The 19,742-nt window shown below is 37.7% G+C and overlaps 1 protein-coding gene across 7 annotated transcripts in view; it reads left to right on the top strand.

Annotated features, from left to right (window-relative positions):
* The window catches only part of PIP5K1B (phosphatidylinositol-4-phosphate 5-kinase type 1 beta), a 121,331-nt gene that overhangs the window by 83,159 nt on the left and 18,430 nt on the right, over window positions 1–19,742 (top strand). For all 7 annotated transcript variants that reach the window (XM_074812813.1, XM_074812809.1, XM_074812814.1 and 4 more), the window contains 5 exons: window positions 1,035–1,118; window positions 1,220–1,268; window positions 1,812–1,896; window positions 7,302–7,457; window positions 8,225–8,369. In XM_074812813.1, the coding sequence (XP_074668914.1) occupies window positions 1,035–1,118; window positions 1,220–1,268; window positions 1,812–1,896; window positions 7,302–7,457; window positions 8,225–8,369 (519 nt within the window). The remainder of the gene's footprint in view (window positions 1–1,034; window positions 1,119–1,219; window positions 1,269–1,811; window positions 1,897–7,301; window positions 7,458–8,224; window positions 8,370–19,742) is intronic.

The raw sequence follows: 19,742 nt of genomic DNA on the forward strand, positions 1-19,742 counted from the left end.
TTTGTACACCACTTAACACTTCTGAATATCTGACCGGTTAATCGAGCTGGAGTTTATGGTAACGGGTTTTTACACTAATTTAAACTTGACTTGTTATTACATGGTTTCATTTGTGCCTAGAATAATAATAAAACTCCCCCACTTCCCCCAAAAGAAAAGGTTGAGTAGATTGAGGCCATGTTTTGTCAGGGGAAGGGACTACTGTGCTTTAAGTGTCAGAATGGGGAATATACTCTCAACTGTGTCTTCGGTAGCTGTTTCAGGTTTGTATTATTTATTTCTCAAACTGTTAAAAAAGATTTGGAGGTATTGCATGTGTTGCATCTTCAGTCTTCTGGTTTTGTAGTGGGTCTGTCAATGTAAACAGAAGCTGACAAACTCAAAATTGGATTTCGGTTTCTGGTTCTAAAAACAGTGGACCCTTCCTCTACATGGTGGAGTACGAGGAGAGGGTCTTAGGATGCGAGCACCTTGTTCTTTAAGGTCATGGCTGAGTAAATGCAGTGAACCAAGTGGAGATCTAGGCACTCAGGCTTCTCAGCTTAATACTTTTTCTGTCACTAATCCATCTGTAAATAAATTTTGGAAAACCACATACTTTAGTGAAAAATATACCGAACAACTTTTCAGACTTGTAGTAATGTGTAGGCTCTCTACAGTTTTGTTACATGTGATCAATAAAGTGACAAAATTCTCCTTTAGCTAGGTAAAACTATTTATTCTTCTTAGGAATAAACTGATGTGTACTTTTTTCCAATTTTCAGATCATCTAAATATTTCCATTTATATCTAAAAGTTATCCTAAAATATTCTTTGTTTACAGTGGATATTTGCCACTGGATCCCAGATACTTTAGGTTTGCTATTTAAAACCAGTTGTATGCTAAGTGACACATTTGACTTACTTTGCACTGTGGCATCTAGCTTTACTGTTGTGCCTGTTTCTTTGGGGTTGCACGTGGGTATAGTTCACTTGCTAACTGATGACAGGATATCTTAAAAGATAATCTAACTATGTTTTTGTTGTTCTCTCAGAATGGGAGGTATTCCAGCTAAAAGCCATAAAGGAGAAAAGCTGCTTCTGTTTATGGGTATTATTGATATTCTTCAGTCTTATAGGTAAGTTGAATTTCAAGTTTTTATTGAATAAGCTATTCTGAAATCACTTACAAATGTGGAAATTTTACAAAGCAGTTCTGATTTTGTTTTTGTATGCTTAGGTTAATGAAGAAGCTGGAACATTCTTGGAAGGCTCTTGTTTATGATGGGGTAAGTAGATTTTACTATTTTTTGAACTGCTGGTATTTTAGCTAATGGAACTTTGTGTTGACCAGGAAAGAGCTAGCTCTGGTATATTTGTAGTCTACCATCACCACATGGTTTGGACTGTTGCTGAATCTTTTAGTCCATTTCCCAATACACGCTCTGATTTTATTTGTTGAGCTTTCAAAAAGTAACTAAAATGATCTGCTTCTCCTTATAACTTATATAAAACAGTGGCCACTGAGCAGGACATTGATGAATCTGTAACTGTAAAAAGTACACAACATGAAAAAAAGCATTTCAAATGCTAGGAAAATTTTGCAAAATATGACTATATAATTCATAACTCACAATTTCATAAATGAAATACCTAAAGAAAAGTTTTTGAATAATTAAGCTTTAAAAAGGAAAACCTTGTTAAGATTCGTTTGTTTTGAGTGTGCCTGAAATGTGTGATATAGTTTACCTAAGGTGTCCATCTTCTTTCCTGAGAATTTACTTACGATGTACTTATGGCAAATGTGACGAAGATCTTTTTCAATCTTGTAGGACACTGTTTCAGTTCACAGACCAAGTTTTTATGCAGACAGATTTTTAAAGTTTATGAGTACAAGAGTTTTCAAGAAAATTCAAGGTAAGAAAGTTGTGACTTTTACTCTTTTAGATATTTTCATAATCATTACTTTGTAACACTCCTCTCTTGGCAATAAAATAATGTTTTCATCAACATCATGTAGCAGTTACATTGCCAGAAGTTGAGTTTCTTCACTGGAGCTAATGGGATTGTACTCTAATAGTAAAAGTACAGAGAATTATTTGCTATGTATTTTTTGTCACATCAGGGGCATCTGAAGGTAAAGCAGGTTCCCTTATATTTGCATTGATATAAAGCTACATTTCATAATCTAATGATGTGTCCAGTCCTGCAACTGTTATTCGTAAGAATATCCCCATTGATTTTAGTTTATTTAATTTGCAAAAGTAAAGATTGTTTACATATCACCTCCAGCACGTTTGAAAAGACAGGCATTGTTGCCTTTGATGTGGATTTCTTCTGTGCTTTATCAAGGAAAAAAATCAGACGTTGGATATTAATGAAGTCTTTTGTCTGTCACTATTACCTGTTTCTATTTTTCCCCTCCATTTCTCCTTCCTTTTAATTCATTCTCAAGGGTAAGATACATATCACTATTAGTGTGGTGGGTTGACCCTGGCTGGATGCCAGGTGCCCACCAAGCTGCTCTATCACTCTCCCTCCTCAGCTGGACAGGGGAGAGAAAATATAATGAAAGGCTTGTGGGTTGAGATAAGGACAGGGAGATCGCTCACCAGTTACCAACCTCGGGCAAAACAGACTCAGCTTAGGGGAATTAGTTTAATTTATTACCAGTCAAATCAGAGTAGGGTAATGAGAAATAAAACCAAATATTAAGACATCTTTCCACCACCTGTCCCTTCTTCCCAGACTCAACTTCACTCCCAAATTTTCTACCTCATCCCTCCAAGCAGTGCAGGGGGACGGGGAGTGGGAGCTGTGATCTGCTCATCACACATTTGTCTCTGCGACTTCCTCCTCACACTCTTCCTCTGCTCCAGTGTGGGGTCCCTCCCATGGGAAGCAGTCCTCCACCAACTTCTCCAATGTGGGTCCTTTCCATGGGCTGCAGTTCTTCACAAACTGCTCCAGTGTGGGTCCCTTCCACAGGGTGCAGGCTTTCAGGAGTTGCTCCAGTGTTGTGTCCCCCACCACATCACAAGTCCTTCCAGAAAGCCTGCTCCACTGTGGGGTCCTCTGTCCGTGGGTCCACAGGTCCTGTCAGGAGCCTGCTCCAGCGTGGGCTCTCCGTAGGTTCACGGCTTCTTTTGTGTGCATCCACCTGCTCTGGCGTGGGCTCCTCCACGGACTGCAGTTGGATATCTGCTCCACTGTGGACCTCCACGGGCTGCAGGGGGACAGCCTGCCTCACCATGGTCTTCACCATGAACTGCAGGGGAATCTCTGCTCTGACACCTGAAGCACCTCCTCCCCTCCTTCTTCCCTGACCTCGGTCTGCAGAGTTGTTTCTCTCACATTTCTCAGTCCTCTCTCTGGCTGCTGTTGCACAGCAGTTTTTTCCCACAGAGGTACTACCACCATTGCTGATGGGCTCAGCCTTGGCCAGCAGCGGGTCTGTCTTGGAGCCAGCTGGCACTGGCTCTATAGTACACAAGGGAAGCTTCTAGCAGTCTCACAGAAGCCTCCTCTGTAGCCCCCACACTAACAAAACCTTGCCACACAAGCCCAATACACAGGGGAAAGAAGAAAAAGCCAAGAGAAACCCACCATCACTACAGAGGGACATCGCTACCGAGAATTGTCCAAATGGCCCCTGTGAGAAGCAGTGGCGCCTGTGAGAAGCTTCTTGAGCTCACCGGGCTCCAAGTCAGACCCGCCTCTGGCCAAGGCCGAGCCAGTCAGCAATGATGGCTGTGCCTCTGACATAACATATTTAAGGGGAACCTGGAAGGAGGAGGGGGGAGATTTGAGGAGGACACCTCTGCAAGTACCGAGGTCAGTGGAAGAAAGGGGGAGGAAGGGTGGGAGGTGTGCTGGTGCAGAGCCCCCTTGTATCCCATGGTGAGATATCAGGACTGCCCCCCCTGCCACTCGTGGAGGTCTACAGTGGAGCAGATGCTGATGTGCAGCCTTTGGAAGACCCCATGCTGGAGCAGGTGGCTGCACCCAAAGGAGGCCGGGACTCCGTGGGAGGAAGAAGCCCCCACTGTTGTAGTTTGGCACTGGGAGGATGGGAACATACAGGGGTGACCCATGCCAGAGCAGCATGGGAAGCACTGCAGGCTGTGGAAGTGACTCATATTGGAGAAAGTTCATGGAGGACTGTCCCCCATGAGAAGGGGACTGTGCTGGAACAGGGGAGGAATGCCAGAAGTTCCACTCCTGCACCAAGGTGGAAGAAGTGGCAGGACTGACTGCACCCCCCCATTCCCTTCCTCCTGCGCTACTGGGGGAAGGAGGTAGAAATATCAGGAGCAAAGCTCAGCCCGGGAAGAAGGGAGGAGTGGGGGGAAGGTCTCAGCCTGTACTAGCCTTTGTTACTCTGCATTTTGTCTGGAGATAATACCACTTTTCTGAAGACCAGTATCCAACTGTTTTTGGAAAGAATCAGATTATTTGGAGTGAGCTTGTGATACACTGACCCTGTCCACGAAAACCAATGTTAGAGACATGTGAGATTCAAACAACATAAGTGGTTAGGTCTAAAAGAGCAAGAAAGAAGAGAGAAAACTGGTAACTAAGAGCAACAAGAAATCAGAAGTGTAGGTGATAAGTACTTTGTGAAATTACTGAATACGAAGAAAAAAGAATAGGATAGACTGATGAAAGGAGAAAGCTGAGAGTAGCTGAACTAAAAAAAAAAGCAAGAAATGAGATTTGAAGTAGAGTGAGTCTTTAGAAGAAAAAGAGAGAATTTTAATTAACCCTAATTAATGATTCCTTATATGCATGATAGGTTGTGGCAGCTATTCAGGAAAATAAGACTCTTGGAGAGTCTTATAAATGTTAATAAATTGATGGATAATTCCTCTATGGGTTGGTCATGCTACTGTAAGGAAATTCAATCTGAATCATAGCAAATGCAGAGAAGAAGGGTGATGACTGCTGAGATGCATTCAGTATGTGTGCAGTGAGGAAGGCTGTAGGGAAGACCTGATAAATATACCAGCAAGGCAGAGATGAGTGCTTGGGGTTCACTGTGGCCCAGTCTGCTCTTCAGGGAAAAGCTGTTCTGGTTATCTGAGCAATGAGGTTTTTTCAACAATTACGGCAAGTGGTATAAAACATTATTATAAGACATACAGATCAGCTGATGTAAATAATATGCATCCATACTAACTTACTGCTTTACTGCCAAATTATTTTTTAAATCTGTGGAGATGCTGAAATTGCACTTCTGTTTTTTAGTGAGAGAAGGAATGTTTGTGCTTGGCCTCTAGGAAACAGTGTTTTGTGAGTTTCAAGGCTTTTTATAAAGCAGAGTTCTTGACAAATAAATATAAATTGACTGGCTAGAACTATGTAGTTCATACAGGAACTTATACTCTAAAATGGATCCTAGTTAGCAGTTTGATAATCCTACTCGCGGAACTGTATTTGGTTTGGAGTTGAATGTCAAAATGTGGAATAGACACTTGGCTCAAATACTACAGAAGGAGTATTAAGCATGGGGCATTGTCTCAAACTGATAGAAGGTGTTTTGTAAAAGCCTTTTTGACTGGTGCTATGGTGGTCTCTTAACATAATCATTAGTTATCTGGAGTGAGAAACAAGTCTGTGTGGATAGAGACAGAACAAAATACAAATGAAGGACAGAACTAAATGAGGTTTAAGTGAAACAAAAATGACTACCAGTACTGGCGCAAATTAACAACTTAAAGTGGTAAATGTTAAATCCTTAAGAAAAGAATGATTAATATCAAAATAAAAGAATCTGATGTAATATGACAAAATATGAAGCAAAATTCAGCTGAAAGGAGGAAGGAGCCTTCTGAGACTCAGTTCTCTTTAAACCCTAGGATGATTTTGCCAGAGAACTGGTGGGAGCTCTGTTGTCTGAGACAATACCCAAAGGAACTCCTCTGCACTGATAGAGTGTGAGGAGTAGACAATTTGATAGTTCTGTCTCTTGGACAAAATGTCTCATGTAGCCATGTATGTTTCCTGAACATTTGAGTCTTTTTTCAATTCTTTCTAATTCTGACTACTAGATTTATGTCAGCACAAGACACAACCTGTTCTGTATTTGAAAGCTACAACATACAATTAAGGACATCATGCCTAATTTTCTCTCTAATCTTAATTTGTCTGTCTCATTTTTCCAGGTTATTAACCTCTCTTAATATCCCACTGTTACTGATCTGCTTTATATACAAGGCTATTAATCTACTTTTGTATGGATTAAAGGTTCAAATGCATTATCATTCTTTTGTAAAATAAAGACTTGGGAGTGTTTCTGTCTTTAGGAACATTGGTTCTAAACTTCGAGTTAGACATTTCGGTTTAAACTCTTAAGCCTTGTTCTGAATTTGCACTTTTTCCCCTAGTGCACAGAACAAGCCTCCATAAATAACAATAAAAACATAATAAGCAGATTCAGCCTTGGGCAGAGGCTAGCTCGACAGCTATCTACTGTGCTATTTTTTTAACAATATCCTGGAGCTATGCATCTGATTCTCTTCTTCAGTCTTTAGCCAAATGACTTTGATGCCTTTAATTAGAATTTTGTTGTAGAGCACAGTATGAACTATTACAGTGCATCTGAAGTAACCTTTCAGCCAGTGCATGGAGGTCAGCAGCTGGCAACTGAAAAACATGAAATGAACTGGCTAGCATCTTTCTGGAGAAGAACTACAAGTGAGAGTGATGATTCAGTAGTAGTGGCAATGGTCAGATCCGAGAGTTTCATGCAAAATGCCATTGTAAATAGGCAGGCCCTAGTAAGAATTATGAAGGGAATTCTCATACCTGAGTGTATAAGCCATCAACATTTTGGAAATGTTTATTTTACCCAAATAAGATGTTTGACACATGTCACTGAAGTGGAAGTTCTGCAGTAGCACATACATCATTATATACCAGTAGTTCACAGCTCAAGAAAATTATTATAACCTCTCAGAATACTCCAATATTCAATACTTCTCGTTTTTTCTGTATCATTCTGTCTCTGATTACAAGGATTGATACTCAGTAGGAGATTTGTAGTTTAGTAATGTCAGAGTTTTGATGATTTTTTTTTTTGTCCTATGAGCAGTAAGAGACTCCAGAAAAAGACAAAAGTACTTCACTCATAGATGAAATAACAATGCCTTTGGCTCTAGTTTTAATATAATATTTGATAAATGGGTTTGTATCTGGATGTGTTCTTCCTCTCTATTCAGACACTCCAGCTTTATAGATGGTTTGCTTTTCTATATGCTGTTAAAGATGTGCAGGGAGATAAGATGACATCATTCAACACCTATGTTCATTTGGTAATGCAGCTTTAAAGTCTTCACCTTCGAAGAAACGATGCAATTCCATCACAGCCCTAAAGGCAGCATCACAAGAAATAGTGTGTGCAGTTAGCCAGGAGTGGAAGGATGAAAAGCATGGCATTCTTGCTGAAGGTCAAAGCTATGCCAGCCTTGATGAAGAAGGTAATGTCTTTCAAATCAACAGCCTAAACAATGTTTTTAAAGGAATTTAGTATAAATTCTAGAAGCCCTATAACTAGAAGGCTTCCAAATCTGGCTGATCTTTCAAAACTTCAGAGGCAGGTTATTCTCATGGAGAGAGTAGTTAATTATATTTGACAAAATGGACCTTCTGGAGCAAGAGGAAGTCAGAATCAAGGTTATAATATGATGTTAATCTTTTGGATTTCAGGGGATCCTAAAAAAATTATCCAGCCCAACTAGCAGATTAAGGCCAGAGCTATTCTTTTCAGTGACTTTTAAACAAATATGTCACATGAAGTGTTTTGAAGGTCAGTTCATTGTTTTCAGGGTGTTTTTGAAGAGAAAAAGGACTTGAAACAGACTTTGCCCATTTCAGAGCTCATCTGCAGCCAGGCTTGAAGGAGAACCAGCTGCCTAATCCCATCTGAAAACTGGGCCTGGGTAGTGTGAGACCAGTCCCAGAATTTGGAAGAATTCATCAGATAGTCATATGACTCTTTAATATTTGACCTTGGGGTTGCTCTGTATTCTGCTGAAGGTACTGGCTAGCAGCTGAAATTTGTCCTGTAATGCAAAAGAGTGTGGGTATGGACACATGAATATTCCAATCTCATAAATTCATACATATTAAGAAGCTTCAAGAAGCTGTTTAGAGCACTGTGTGACTCCATACATTTGCATAAAGATTCTTGGATTCAATTTGAAATGAAATTTGTTAATGTTGTTCTTTATTTTTGTGTATGCAGTACTAGGTTCACACCACCGACCAGATCTAGTGCCAAGCACTCCATCTCTGTTTGAAGCGGCTTCCTTGGCAACCACAATTTCTTCTTCTTCCTTGAATGTAGATGAGCATTATCAACGTGATCAACCTATGCTGCATTCTAGCAGGTAAAAGCTGTATATGCAGTAGAGGATTGTCCATTGTTTTGCTAGAAGTCTGACAATGTGTGCAATGGAGGGAGGGTCTGCAAAAGAAAAAGCAGAAGGGGCAAGTTTCTTTGTAAGTCAGTCTTGAGGCTCTCCAGTGAAGGAGTGGTGCCATAAGCCCATAGGATTTGTTATATATTCATTTCTTATTATATGAATTATGACTGGGGTCACAAAATAGAAAGCATAAACGCAGCAAAAATGTTACAGTAGACTTTGAATGTTTTGTCATGTTCCAAAATATAACTGGCCATTAAAAACCTACTTGGGCCTTAGTCTGTGCCATAAACCAAACCACGTTAAGATCGGGGTAGGAAGTACTTGTTGTAACTCTGCTGCAGCCTAAAACAGCTGCAGAAAACTGATGTGCTAGGAAAAGGGATCTACTTTCAAGTTGATCTTTATTCTGAATGTACAGTGCTGAATGGTCTGCTTTAAGTTCTTTCAAAATGACCATTTTCTGAAGTGAATTTCTATGAAACTTTACCCATGGGTGTGATTAAAACCTGTCTAATTTTAACCCAGGAAGGATAAAAACAGGAAAGTCTCAACAAAAGTTGTGCAGATGCTTGTGAACTAGCTTGAACGTGATTTGGGTTGTGTTTGAATATACTTTAGACATGACTGTCCAACACCATGCCTATGGCAGTAAGTCTTGCTGTGAGATTCTCTGTGTGTGCCTGTACTCCACCTTGTACACCTGAAATGTGCTGTCTTGTGTTGTCTTGCCTGCTTGCGGATCTCTTTACCATTTGTCGTACTGCAGAATAGCCATTTCTTTGTTTTGTCAAGAAGGGTAACCACTGTAAACTCTAGTATGTTGAATTTTGTTTGGAATAATTTGGAATCCTGGAATACACAGTGTCTATATAAATTTGATAAGCTTACTTATGTGCCAAGATGTAGTTCTTTACTTTAAACTGCATCTTGTCCGAAAAGATCAAGTTATTTTAAAAGCAATTTTGAGGCAGTAGGATTTTACCTTCTATTAAAATTTGACCAACTGCATTTTCATAAGAAGTAAAATGACTTGCAGAGTTACTTGATAAAAGTGATTTTTGCAGCTTCCATTTTCATTAGGTTGAAATAAATCTCACTAATATGGCATCTTTCATAGGCCTACTTTTTTGCTATAAAAACTTGGACTGAGATATGGTTTGGAGTGTAACAAAGACAAAGTTTTAATTACAGGACCATCACAAATTGTCCCAAAATGCATCTACACAAGCTTTAGGAAATAAAATTACCATTGATTACACATTAGAGCTCCTTCAATTCAACTTCTGTCAGTCTTGTCCAGTTTGTGACAAAGATATTTGTAAGACTTTAGTATTCCATGATCTTTTACCAAGTTTTAGCTTTGCTAGAAATAAGGTTATAAAGTACTGTGGTTTTTTAATTTGCTTTAAGCATCAAATAAAACTACAGAACTACTTTGTATTAGCATCAATCAGCAAAGGAGAACTGTGGAATTGTCTGGATAAAGAGTTGAGATTTACTGCAAGTAAAACATTTCAAATACTCTTTAATCTCTATAAATTCATTTTAGAGAAAAGCTGTGAGTAAGTCCATGATATTTACCTGTAAAGATATTCCAAAGTAGTTCTAAAATAAATAACTTTTTTAGCAGATTTACACTCTGATTGTATGCTTAGACTTGTTTACTCTCCAGTTCTGTGATTCAGTCAATGAAATAACCTAAAATGTAGTACATGTTGGCAGTTACACGATTACCCTGCACACCCTTATGTTACAAAATCAGATTGGAACTGTAGTGTCTGCAGTCCAGGTTTGCATACTTCCAATCCTTCAGTACAACAGAACATGTTCTCTAACACAGCAGACCTTGCACCAGCATTCATAGATGTGTGGCTCTGTCTATGTCTTGTGTCAAAACAAAAGACCTTGCCCCATAGCCAAGAGATCCACCATGGGGACTGACCAACTGACATCCTTGCTGGCCTAGATGTATCCTTTTCAGCTAGGTCTTGGAGGCAGTTTTTTCTCCTGACCAAGTATATGTTCATGTCACAATCTCAGTATGGACAATTCAGAAGGATTAGCTTCCCTGTCGTAGCTAGCAGCTTTCTTTTAGGATTTAATAAAGCTGCTAAGCATGCTCAGTATTAAACTAATTTTCCCAAGATGATTCTGGGCACTTGCAGTTTTGTATCCACCTCTGCTTTCTGCATCAGTGCAGGGAGGTCCTTCCTTCTTCAAGGCACTAAATAATATATTCAGCTGAAGCTTTATTTGTGTTTTTTATGGTACATTGGAGAAACATCAGTCCTCCCACAAGAAAAGCTGGCAAAGAAATAAAAACACCAAAAAAACCCATGCTACAATGATGCACTGGGTTGTACATAGCTTAGATTTTTCTCACTGGAGTTCTGCTTTTGAGTATTACAGAATGTTGTCATGCAGGACTCATCACTTTGCCATTACTCTCTAATAAACAGAAAGCCTGGAGCAGTCTTTGAAACAAAGCCTGAATGAATGATTTGCTTACAAATGTGAGCCTGCTTTCAGTCCTGAAATATATAATTGACTATGACATTCTGCTTCACATTATTTAATAGAATTACAGTTTGGCATCTTCTTTGTCAGGCTTTTTCCTCCTTCAAAATATCCTGGCACAAAGAGGAGACTACATGAATTTCCTTGTAACCAGTCAGAAATCTCTGGTTTAGGGTAATAAAGGGAGCTAATCCTGCACGCATAGTAATAATACGGTATCTATACAGCTCCCTGACTTCTATTAATGCTAATGAGCAGGCTGTTTCCATACCAGTGAGAAGACAGATGCTGTTATTTGCCTCATTAAAAAGAGAGCAGTAATACTTTTGGATACCTTGAAGAACACGGCGTATTTTTAACTTTGGTTTTTTGGAGTTACACTCTGTTTCCATCAACCATGAATGTAATCATTCTCCAAGGAGAGGGAAATGGAATTTTATATGCAGCACTATCTCTTCTTGAGGGTGCTCAGCACTCGTGGTAGAAAGCAAAGAACCGCTGCCCATGTGGTTAAGCAGACAGAGATGACTTGCTGGCTCCTGAAGCTGTATCATGTAAGGAGGGTTTATGTAGACCTCGCTTGGTACAGATTAAAACTAGCATAACTAATTGGTAGATAATGCAGAGTAGCATTGAGGGACTTGTGATTAAAGCAGAAAAGAAAGACTGGGCAGCAGTTATAAACATTAGGAGTGTTTTTCAAGACTGCTAGCTGATTATTTTTCACCAAGTTATTCCTCAGTCCCTAAAGATTTAGAGGAAACTTGAGGTAAAAAGGGGAGGTAAAAAGGAAAAAATGGACAAATGTGACATATGTTATTCAGCAAATGTAGGCCTCCTTGTTTGTCAGAAGACAGCTGGTTTCTGTTCTATGAAGCTGTTTCTCAGTCAAGTAGTTGTTATAAGCAATGTCAAGTATTCATTTAGTAAGAACAGAATTGACAAGTTGTTGCTTCTATTAAAACTTTCAAAGATTTTTCCACTCCTCAAGTAGGTTTATATTTGATGCAGATATTTTAGTATCTAAAAGGTTTTCCACTAGAATATATCTTCAGTTTTGAGTCCAAATACACTTCTTTGAAAGGGCTTATGTCCTTTATGTTAGAGAACGTAATACTCACATACTATATCAAGGATTATTTTTATAGTGGAAGTGATAACATATTTTTTTCCCCCTTCAGGTAAAGTTTTCATAATAAGTACTGATGAATTAAATTAAAGATGACAAATCTGAATGTCCTGAGCAGTATGACTGTTGTCTTAGTTGACATTGGTTTTACAATTGCAAAAGGTGAAGAAGGTTAATGCCTTTACAGGTGCTTCTGGAAACGTTTTAAACAGGTGTTTCAAGATACAACAGAAAGTCTCTTTCTGATGTATCTTTCAGCAGGTTTCATGGCTTCCAGTCACAAACCCAAACAAAATCCCATGATTCATAAAGAGGTACTACACCTCTGTGTCTTTAAAGTACTGTGAAGATACTGTGTATTATATAAGGAGGACTGCTGAATTCTGATGTGTTTGAGCCTAGGAAAATAGTCTATATGATACCTAATTCTTTCTCTTTACGCATTCTGTACCTCCTTTCTGTAAGATGTGTATGTAGTATGAACTTCTGCTTTCTCTTTCCTCTTCTTTCTGCTTTTCTGTATATTTTTCAATTGTTTGTTTGCCTTATGCTTGCATTGCTGGTTTTTCGGTGAAGACCACTTGAAATTTTGGAAGGCTTTGAGGGGTTGTGGGGTTTTTTTCCTCTTACACAGTCAAAACTTGCTGAAATGTCCAAATTTTGAACTGAAATATCCTATGACTTGACATGACAGCTTAGAAAATAAAAGTAAAATCTTGTGCTGTTTTTTCAGTGGAAGGGATTTGTAGGTATTAGTTTTCCTGTTGTAAGGAATACTTAATCACACCTTTTGCCAGTCCAGTTTTCTATGTAAACAAACTTTTGCCTGTTAAATTTAAATGTTCTGTCTATCCACCCATCAGCCTTAGCTTCTGAAGCTTAGATAAACCTGTCTAAATCTGATTCAAAGTGGATTAAATTCATGCAACTTCATGAAAATGAGAAGCTAGGAGGAAAAAGACTTCAGTGCTCTAACGCTAGGAACAGATGCACTGAGACACTGGAGGAATCCCCATGGGAAAGAAAAAAAAATTGACTATGATTGAAGCAACATGTAATTGTGGCTTAAAGAAAAACAAGGCTTTCGTAGGTCTCCTGTGATGGAATTACTTCTGCTTCTTTTTTTCATTTTTAATTAAGAACCAGGATAAAACAGACTGCTTTAACAAGAGGGCAACAGCACACTCATTGTGGCTGATTGTTACTGAATGGGAAAAAGTAGCTAAAAATATTTTTTTTTTTGCTTGGCTTTTCTTTCTTTTTCAATCTAAAAATCAAGGATGAGAACTCAGTGCACCGTTGAAATTGTACCTCTGTTCTGCTCACGTGTTCTTTCTGATACCCTGTGTATATAGGGATTTCTCTTGTTCTCTCCTGTGCCTCCCCCCACAACCAATTTGTCTTTGCCTTACCAGAAGTCTGCATTAAAACTGGCGATCAATGCAGCTATGATGATGCTGTTGCAGAAATTTGAACTTTTTGCTACCAACTGCTGGCAGCATGTGTGTTGCTGTGAAGAGATTATGAATTTTTTTTTTTACTCCTTTATGCAGAAGTTCCATGTACGTGTCAGTTTCAACTCAGTTATTTATCTTGAAAAAAGGCCATAATTGGTAAATCTCACTGATGTGCTGGTAGGAGCTATGTTTTGTTGTATCTGAAGAGCTTTGTATGCTTTAAGGTGTTCTGGTGTTCTTTTTTTTCTTCCTGTTATAGGATTACAGCTGTAGTAGTTAATAAGGTATCTAAATACTAATGCCTAATATCTAAAAGTGTTCAGGGGTACTTAAATAAACAATTTATGTTTATTCACTTATCCATTATGCTCTGTTGGAACAGCAATACTGTTAACGGAGCAAGAATTTTAGCAGAAAAGCAGATTGAAGAATACTGGTTTAAAGAGTATAACACTACTACCTGCAGTCCTGAAGAAGCATCAGAAAAGCACTGTTGGACAAAAGACTAATATATATTTCATTTAATCTTGCAGTTTGATATTTTCTTCATTATATAGGCTGGCATTAGAAGAAAACAATACCCTCTAAGTGAACAGAATTCCCCCCTCTCTGGTGGTGTTGAAAGTTAATATTTGGGTTTATTGTAGTTGGTTTATGAAGTGTTTGTAGGAATAGAAGGATCTTTCCTGGCATGTAAATGCTTGTCCTGGACATATATCAAAATATAAAATTTCAGTCTCTGGCTTCAAATGTGAAGTGTAAAGCAAATCTGGATGATGCACTAGTTTCATTAATTTGCTAAGGCATGTCTAAATTTCAATGGTTTAAGCCTCACACATATACATAGTATGATGATCTCTATCTTGTGGATTTCATAGTCTTAAAAAAGATTAATCTGAAATTTGCTTTTCCTACTTCCTTTCGCTGAAGTCTAGTTTGTAATATGAGTTACTTTCATAGCCAGAGGAATACCGAGTAATCCTGGAATTCAGTATAAATGATTAAGGATTACCAGTCCTTAGTACCAAGTGCTGAGTGGTTAGTCTGAGTACAAGGGATCAGTGAGGCACCTAGATTTCCTGAAAAAGAAATACAGTTCTTTCTTCATTTAAAGTTTTCTGAGCCATTTAAACTTAATCTTTTAGTCATTGAGAGATCAGAGAATGCTTGATAATGTTTGAGTATGGAAAAAATTAATTTAAAGTAGTCTGGTTATAATACTGCTCTACTAATTATTATTTAAGCATGTGAAGCTACTCTTAATATATTATTTTCTTTGTGTAGGTATTTAGATTCAATATTACATACATATAGCAAGTAAGAATTCAGAACAGACATTAACTCCAGCAAAGCAAGGAGAAGCTGACTGATTCTCAGATGTAAGCTAAATCCCCCACTGATATTCTGAGGCTTGTTTATAAAATAAAGGCTAGAAACTCTAAATAAAAATTATTAGTAACTGTAACAGAACTAGAGACTTCATATTTTGCCATAGTGTATTTGCCCTTATTGAAGATTCTGAATAATTTTCAATAATTTAGCTGTGAAGGGTGGCAAGAAAGCAGTAATAATTTTTTAAGAAGACCTAGCAGGAGTATTTCCTTAATGAAAGTTTGTAAAATAGGCAAGTATTCTGTAAAGCGGAGGTTCTGTCCCTGGACCAGATCACTGCCATCCCAAAAGGCAAAGGTCAGTGACCCTGACAGTGGAAGAAGGAGCTAATACACACTAAAGGGCTAGTCCTGTGGACGGAAGTTCTTCAGTTTGCTTTGAGCAAGTGATCCAGTGTGGTGTTTTGTAATTAGCCTTGAGTGACCCTTTAATTTCCCTGTTCCTGCTCCAAGCCTGTAGATACGTCTTGATATGTAAAAGGTAAATAATTTTTTCAGAAAAGTAGCCTGCGTGATTTCATGGGTATGACTATATTTCCTGTTACAAAAATTCATCCCTTCAAAACATCTCTAGAAAGAGTACAACTGCTATGTAACTCAACAGGATATTAAGCATACATAATAATAGAAGAGACAGCAGTAAATAAATACAGCACCCTGTTTACATCTTACCTGTTTAATGTATTTTTTGCACAAAGATACCGTCTAGAAGTTTCTGATAGAAGTTCTGGTGGATAACAAGAGATGTCACCCCCTGCTTTTGAGTCTTTCCTCAATTCTAATGCTATGTAGGTAGGCAGCCTCAAGGCAGAGTGAGAAGACTTTGCTCTGTTTCAAGGTTTTTTTTCACTTCCATGTCTGAGGGACCCTTCTTTTGGTAAAACGTTCACAAGTTGTCTCCACCCATTCAGAAACATAAAAACTCCTGAAAAATTGATGTTCTGTTTGCAGCAGGCCAATGTAGATCTGAGGTTCTGCTGGTATTTGTGATGTTACCTGACCTTACCATCAGGTAACTGGGATTAGCAGTTGTTAGGGAACAGACATTGGTAGCCCTATGGAAGGAATATTAGCTCAAGAATGTGTCCTTCACCAGCAAATATATATATATGACTTTTTTATGGATTTTTTTTTTTAATCTCACTGTTTTAAGTGTAAAAACAGCACTATATGTCTGAAAGCAGTGAGCCTTCCCATAGTTTGCAGCAAATTGCAGAATCATGGAATACGCAATGTTGCTTCATACTTTGGTTCTCTGTACTGTCTTCCCTTGAGACTTACTACCATATCATAAGCCAGTCTGCCGAATTATCATAAACTTCATCAACATCACTTTAAAGAATAAGTTATCATTTTCATGTTTCCTAGTTTTATAGGATCCTTTGCCTCCTTGTGCTGGGTGAACGGAGTGACATAATTAGAAATTGCAGCCTGAACAGTGTGGTTGTTTATTTTTTTTCTTTTTGGTACATTTTAAAAGCAGCCCCTTATGTTGCTGTGAGCTTTCTTGTGAAGATCTCTGTATATGTACTGAAGTAAGAATGCCTCTGTCTGTGCTTACTAAATTAATTAGATCTAATCCCGTTGAGCTGTTGATGCCCTGTTTGTAGCACTTCTTGTTGTAATTTGTTTTAATAGAGTCCTAAAAAGATCATAAATGTTTTCCTTCACAGAAAAAGGAAGTTTTATAAATTATTTAGGCAATTATTCTGGAAACAACTTGGTTGTTGTTAAGTAGAAAGAAAACCCATATTTCTTAAAGTTGAAATTTAAAATTATTGTGCAGTTAAATACATAGATATGCATGTGAAACTCCAGTGGTAATAGAAGTTATTTAATACATAAGCAAATGTTTCCTTGACTGAATTTGTCCCTCAGCATGCTGCTTTTCATATTCCATACTCATCCTTGCAAGTCTAATTTCATTACCTTAATTTTTTCTGGTGAGGAAGATCCAGAGCAGCTTCTCAGATCAGACTTCAAGTGTAGATCCCTCCAAGGGTTCATACACGTTGATGTGTACTTCTCAGTGGCTTTGGCTGTTATTACTCAGTATTTTGTAATCTAGACTGAGTTCCTAAATTCTGATTAGCTTAGACCATCGCTTTTCAACTACATACCTATGTCAGGTCTCATGATTTTAATTGGCACCTGCAAAGGTGTATAAGGTTGTTGACCATCATTAAATTGATGTGCTTACTGTGATGTTTACTGATTCACATGTCATGGTTTGCCATTAGTTTGAGTGTAGTAGCACAGACCCCCTGTCAGACTCCTTCACTTGAAGCAGCACTGATGAGATCAGTCATATCTATTGTTTACTCCAGTCTGTAGTTTTGATGTTTGTCAACAGTGTTAGTGATATATTACAATGGAGTTTTACTATGTTCGACTTTTTTTTTTTCAGACACACATATAACTTATAAAGATGAAATGCAAGGTTGGGTTTACATTGTAAACATTAGACTAATTAATGCATTTAGTTCAACAGGTCCATAAATACCTGTTGTCCCTGTTCACATTTATACATATGCAGGATAGATTTTCTGCAACAGTTGGTATTGACTTGTACCTTAGAACAATAGCTTTACTGCTCATTTATTCTAAAAAACATTTTTCTGACTAACTTCTATACACAGAGATTTTAAAGATCAAAACTCATGATGCAATGAGCTGATAATTTTTTCAAAAGCTTATATAAGAATTTTCAAACACATTGGACATTGCAAATGTACTGCTATTTAGGGGATAAATATTCTGTGGGATATGCTACAGGAAAGCATATTTGACATCCAAAGATAGACATCAAAGCCTATTTTTATTATAACCTCACAATGAGGGAGACTGAGTGACTCATTCTAATTTATGGATGTTGTATTTTGGCACTATCTGAAAGAAGCTGATAATTACATTCCTACAAGAGCTGTTCTTCACACTGCAGGAGAAAAAAAAAAAACAACAAACCAAACTAAAACCAAAATACAGCTGAAACTTCTGCTTCAGTCAGTTGTTACTACCTGGCACTGCTTCTGCCATTCTTCAAAGACTGTGCAATGACTTGGAAAGGAGACTGAAGAGTTCTACCTGTCCTGCAGGCTGCCTTGCAAGTAGACACATTATGATGAGGCATTGTTTTTTTTCCATGAAGAAAGCAGAAGTCCTTTATTTTTAAAACTGTTGCTTCAGTTTAGTATAAATAAAATATGAAGGACAGAAATAGTAATTAAACTTTGGGAGGGTTTGAAGGAGACTAGTATTTTGATTTTTTTAAAAAATATTATTACTAGTTTATTATTATTATTAATTTAGATAATCCTGCCTGTACCTTGACAAAGAGTAATATTTTTCCTTTATTCCATTGAAACTTATTAGGATCTTACATATATTATCTTTAGATTAAAATGTATAAAAGTTATGCTTTTCTACAAATCTGCAGATAATCAGTCTAATTTTGTTCCTACTGAAGATCTTGTGCCCAACACCACATTTTTCATATTTGTAAGTAGCAATCCCTAACTATCTTAAACTTTTTGAACTACTTTGAGGATTTTCTTGCAAATCATGTCCAAGAGAGCATTTTAGAAGAACTTTGGAAAATGGAAGTTTTATTTTATTTACTACTGAAGAGGAAGAGAACTTCAGCCTGGTTATTGATTAAATGTGTTGAAATGTGCTGATTCAGAAGGTCAATGTATGGCTTTTCTCCTCACTTCAGGATAGGGATAAAATATTTAGTGCTTCTTAAAATAGGAATCCACATTAACACTAAGGATGAGACCTTAAAAAAAAAAGCTTCTTGCTTTTCCCCCTTTTCATATGAAAATTGGAAATCTTATGCATATCTTCATGTAGTTGATAGGCACTTAGCCAGTTGGGATGCATGTTCTTCATGCTGTCATTGCAAGGCAAGTACAACAAACAAAATTATTGTCATATTCTGCCATGAAAATGATTTCTAACTAAGCAGTTGTAACTAAGGTGTTACTGCGTTATTATACATAAGCACTATACTGCAGTTGCAGCAGAGTTCAGCTCCTGGCAAAAGCAGGTGCTGACAGCAGCATGGGCTCCAGATATAAATTAACATGGCAGTGACTTGGAATATCCACTTTCTCCTTTATACACGTTACAGATTAGCTTCCCAAAGTGGACAGTTCATGGTCTTCTACCCTCTAGTTATTGAACCTAAGATTTATGAAAGAAAGCTCTGTCTTGCAACAGTTTCCTTATGCTTCTCCTTTTAATAAACAATTCTTCATGCAGGAGATGAGTCTTCCTTACTTCCACAGTTTATCTCTAATTATTCAGTGTGAAAGTCACACCAGCAAGGAAATTGCTATCTGCAAATAAGTTGTGGATCTTTGATTTTAAGAAAAAGGGTGGACTGGCATCTGTGTTGTTTCATTCTCTTCTTCCATGCCTGATTTTGTTCAAGGGACTTTAGTTGATGCTGGTTTTCTGTATGTAAATTACTCTATCTTTGTACTTTCTTCTGCCCTTTTCTCCATTTTCTTTCTATATGCTAATATATATATTTTATATATTATTTGTTTCTATATATTAAATCTCTTTTTTAAGAATTTCACAACTAAATAACTGAATTGTGACATTTATAGGAGCTTCTTTTGACTTCTCTTAGCATGCTGGGGTTTTTTTCAACCCTCATTTTCTGCCTGACTGTACAGTGTATTTCTGTAACACGCAGGAAAAAGAAAAGAGGCACATTCCAAAGGGGAGATGGCATTGTCTTTTTTCTATGTTATAGGTAAAACCAGTAGTTTAACAACCCTGAGACCAAGTGTTGAATTCACGTTGCTATTGTTTGCTATCCACAGCAGGC

The sequence above is a fragment of the Strix aluco genome, chromosome Z (genome assembly GCF_031877795.1).
Source record: "Strix aluco isolate bStrAlu1 chromosome Z, bStrAlu1.hap1, whole genome shotgun sequence".
In the NCBI taxonomy this organism is placed as follows: Eukaryota; Metazoa; Chordata; class Aves; order Strigiformes; family Strigidae; genus Strix; species Strix aluco.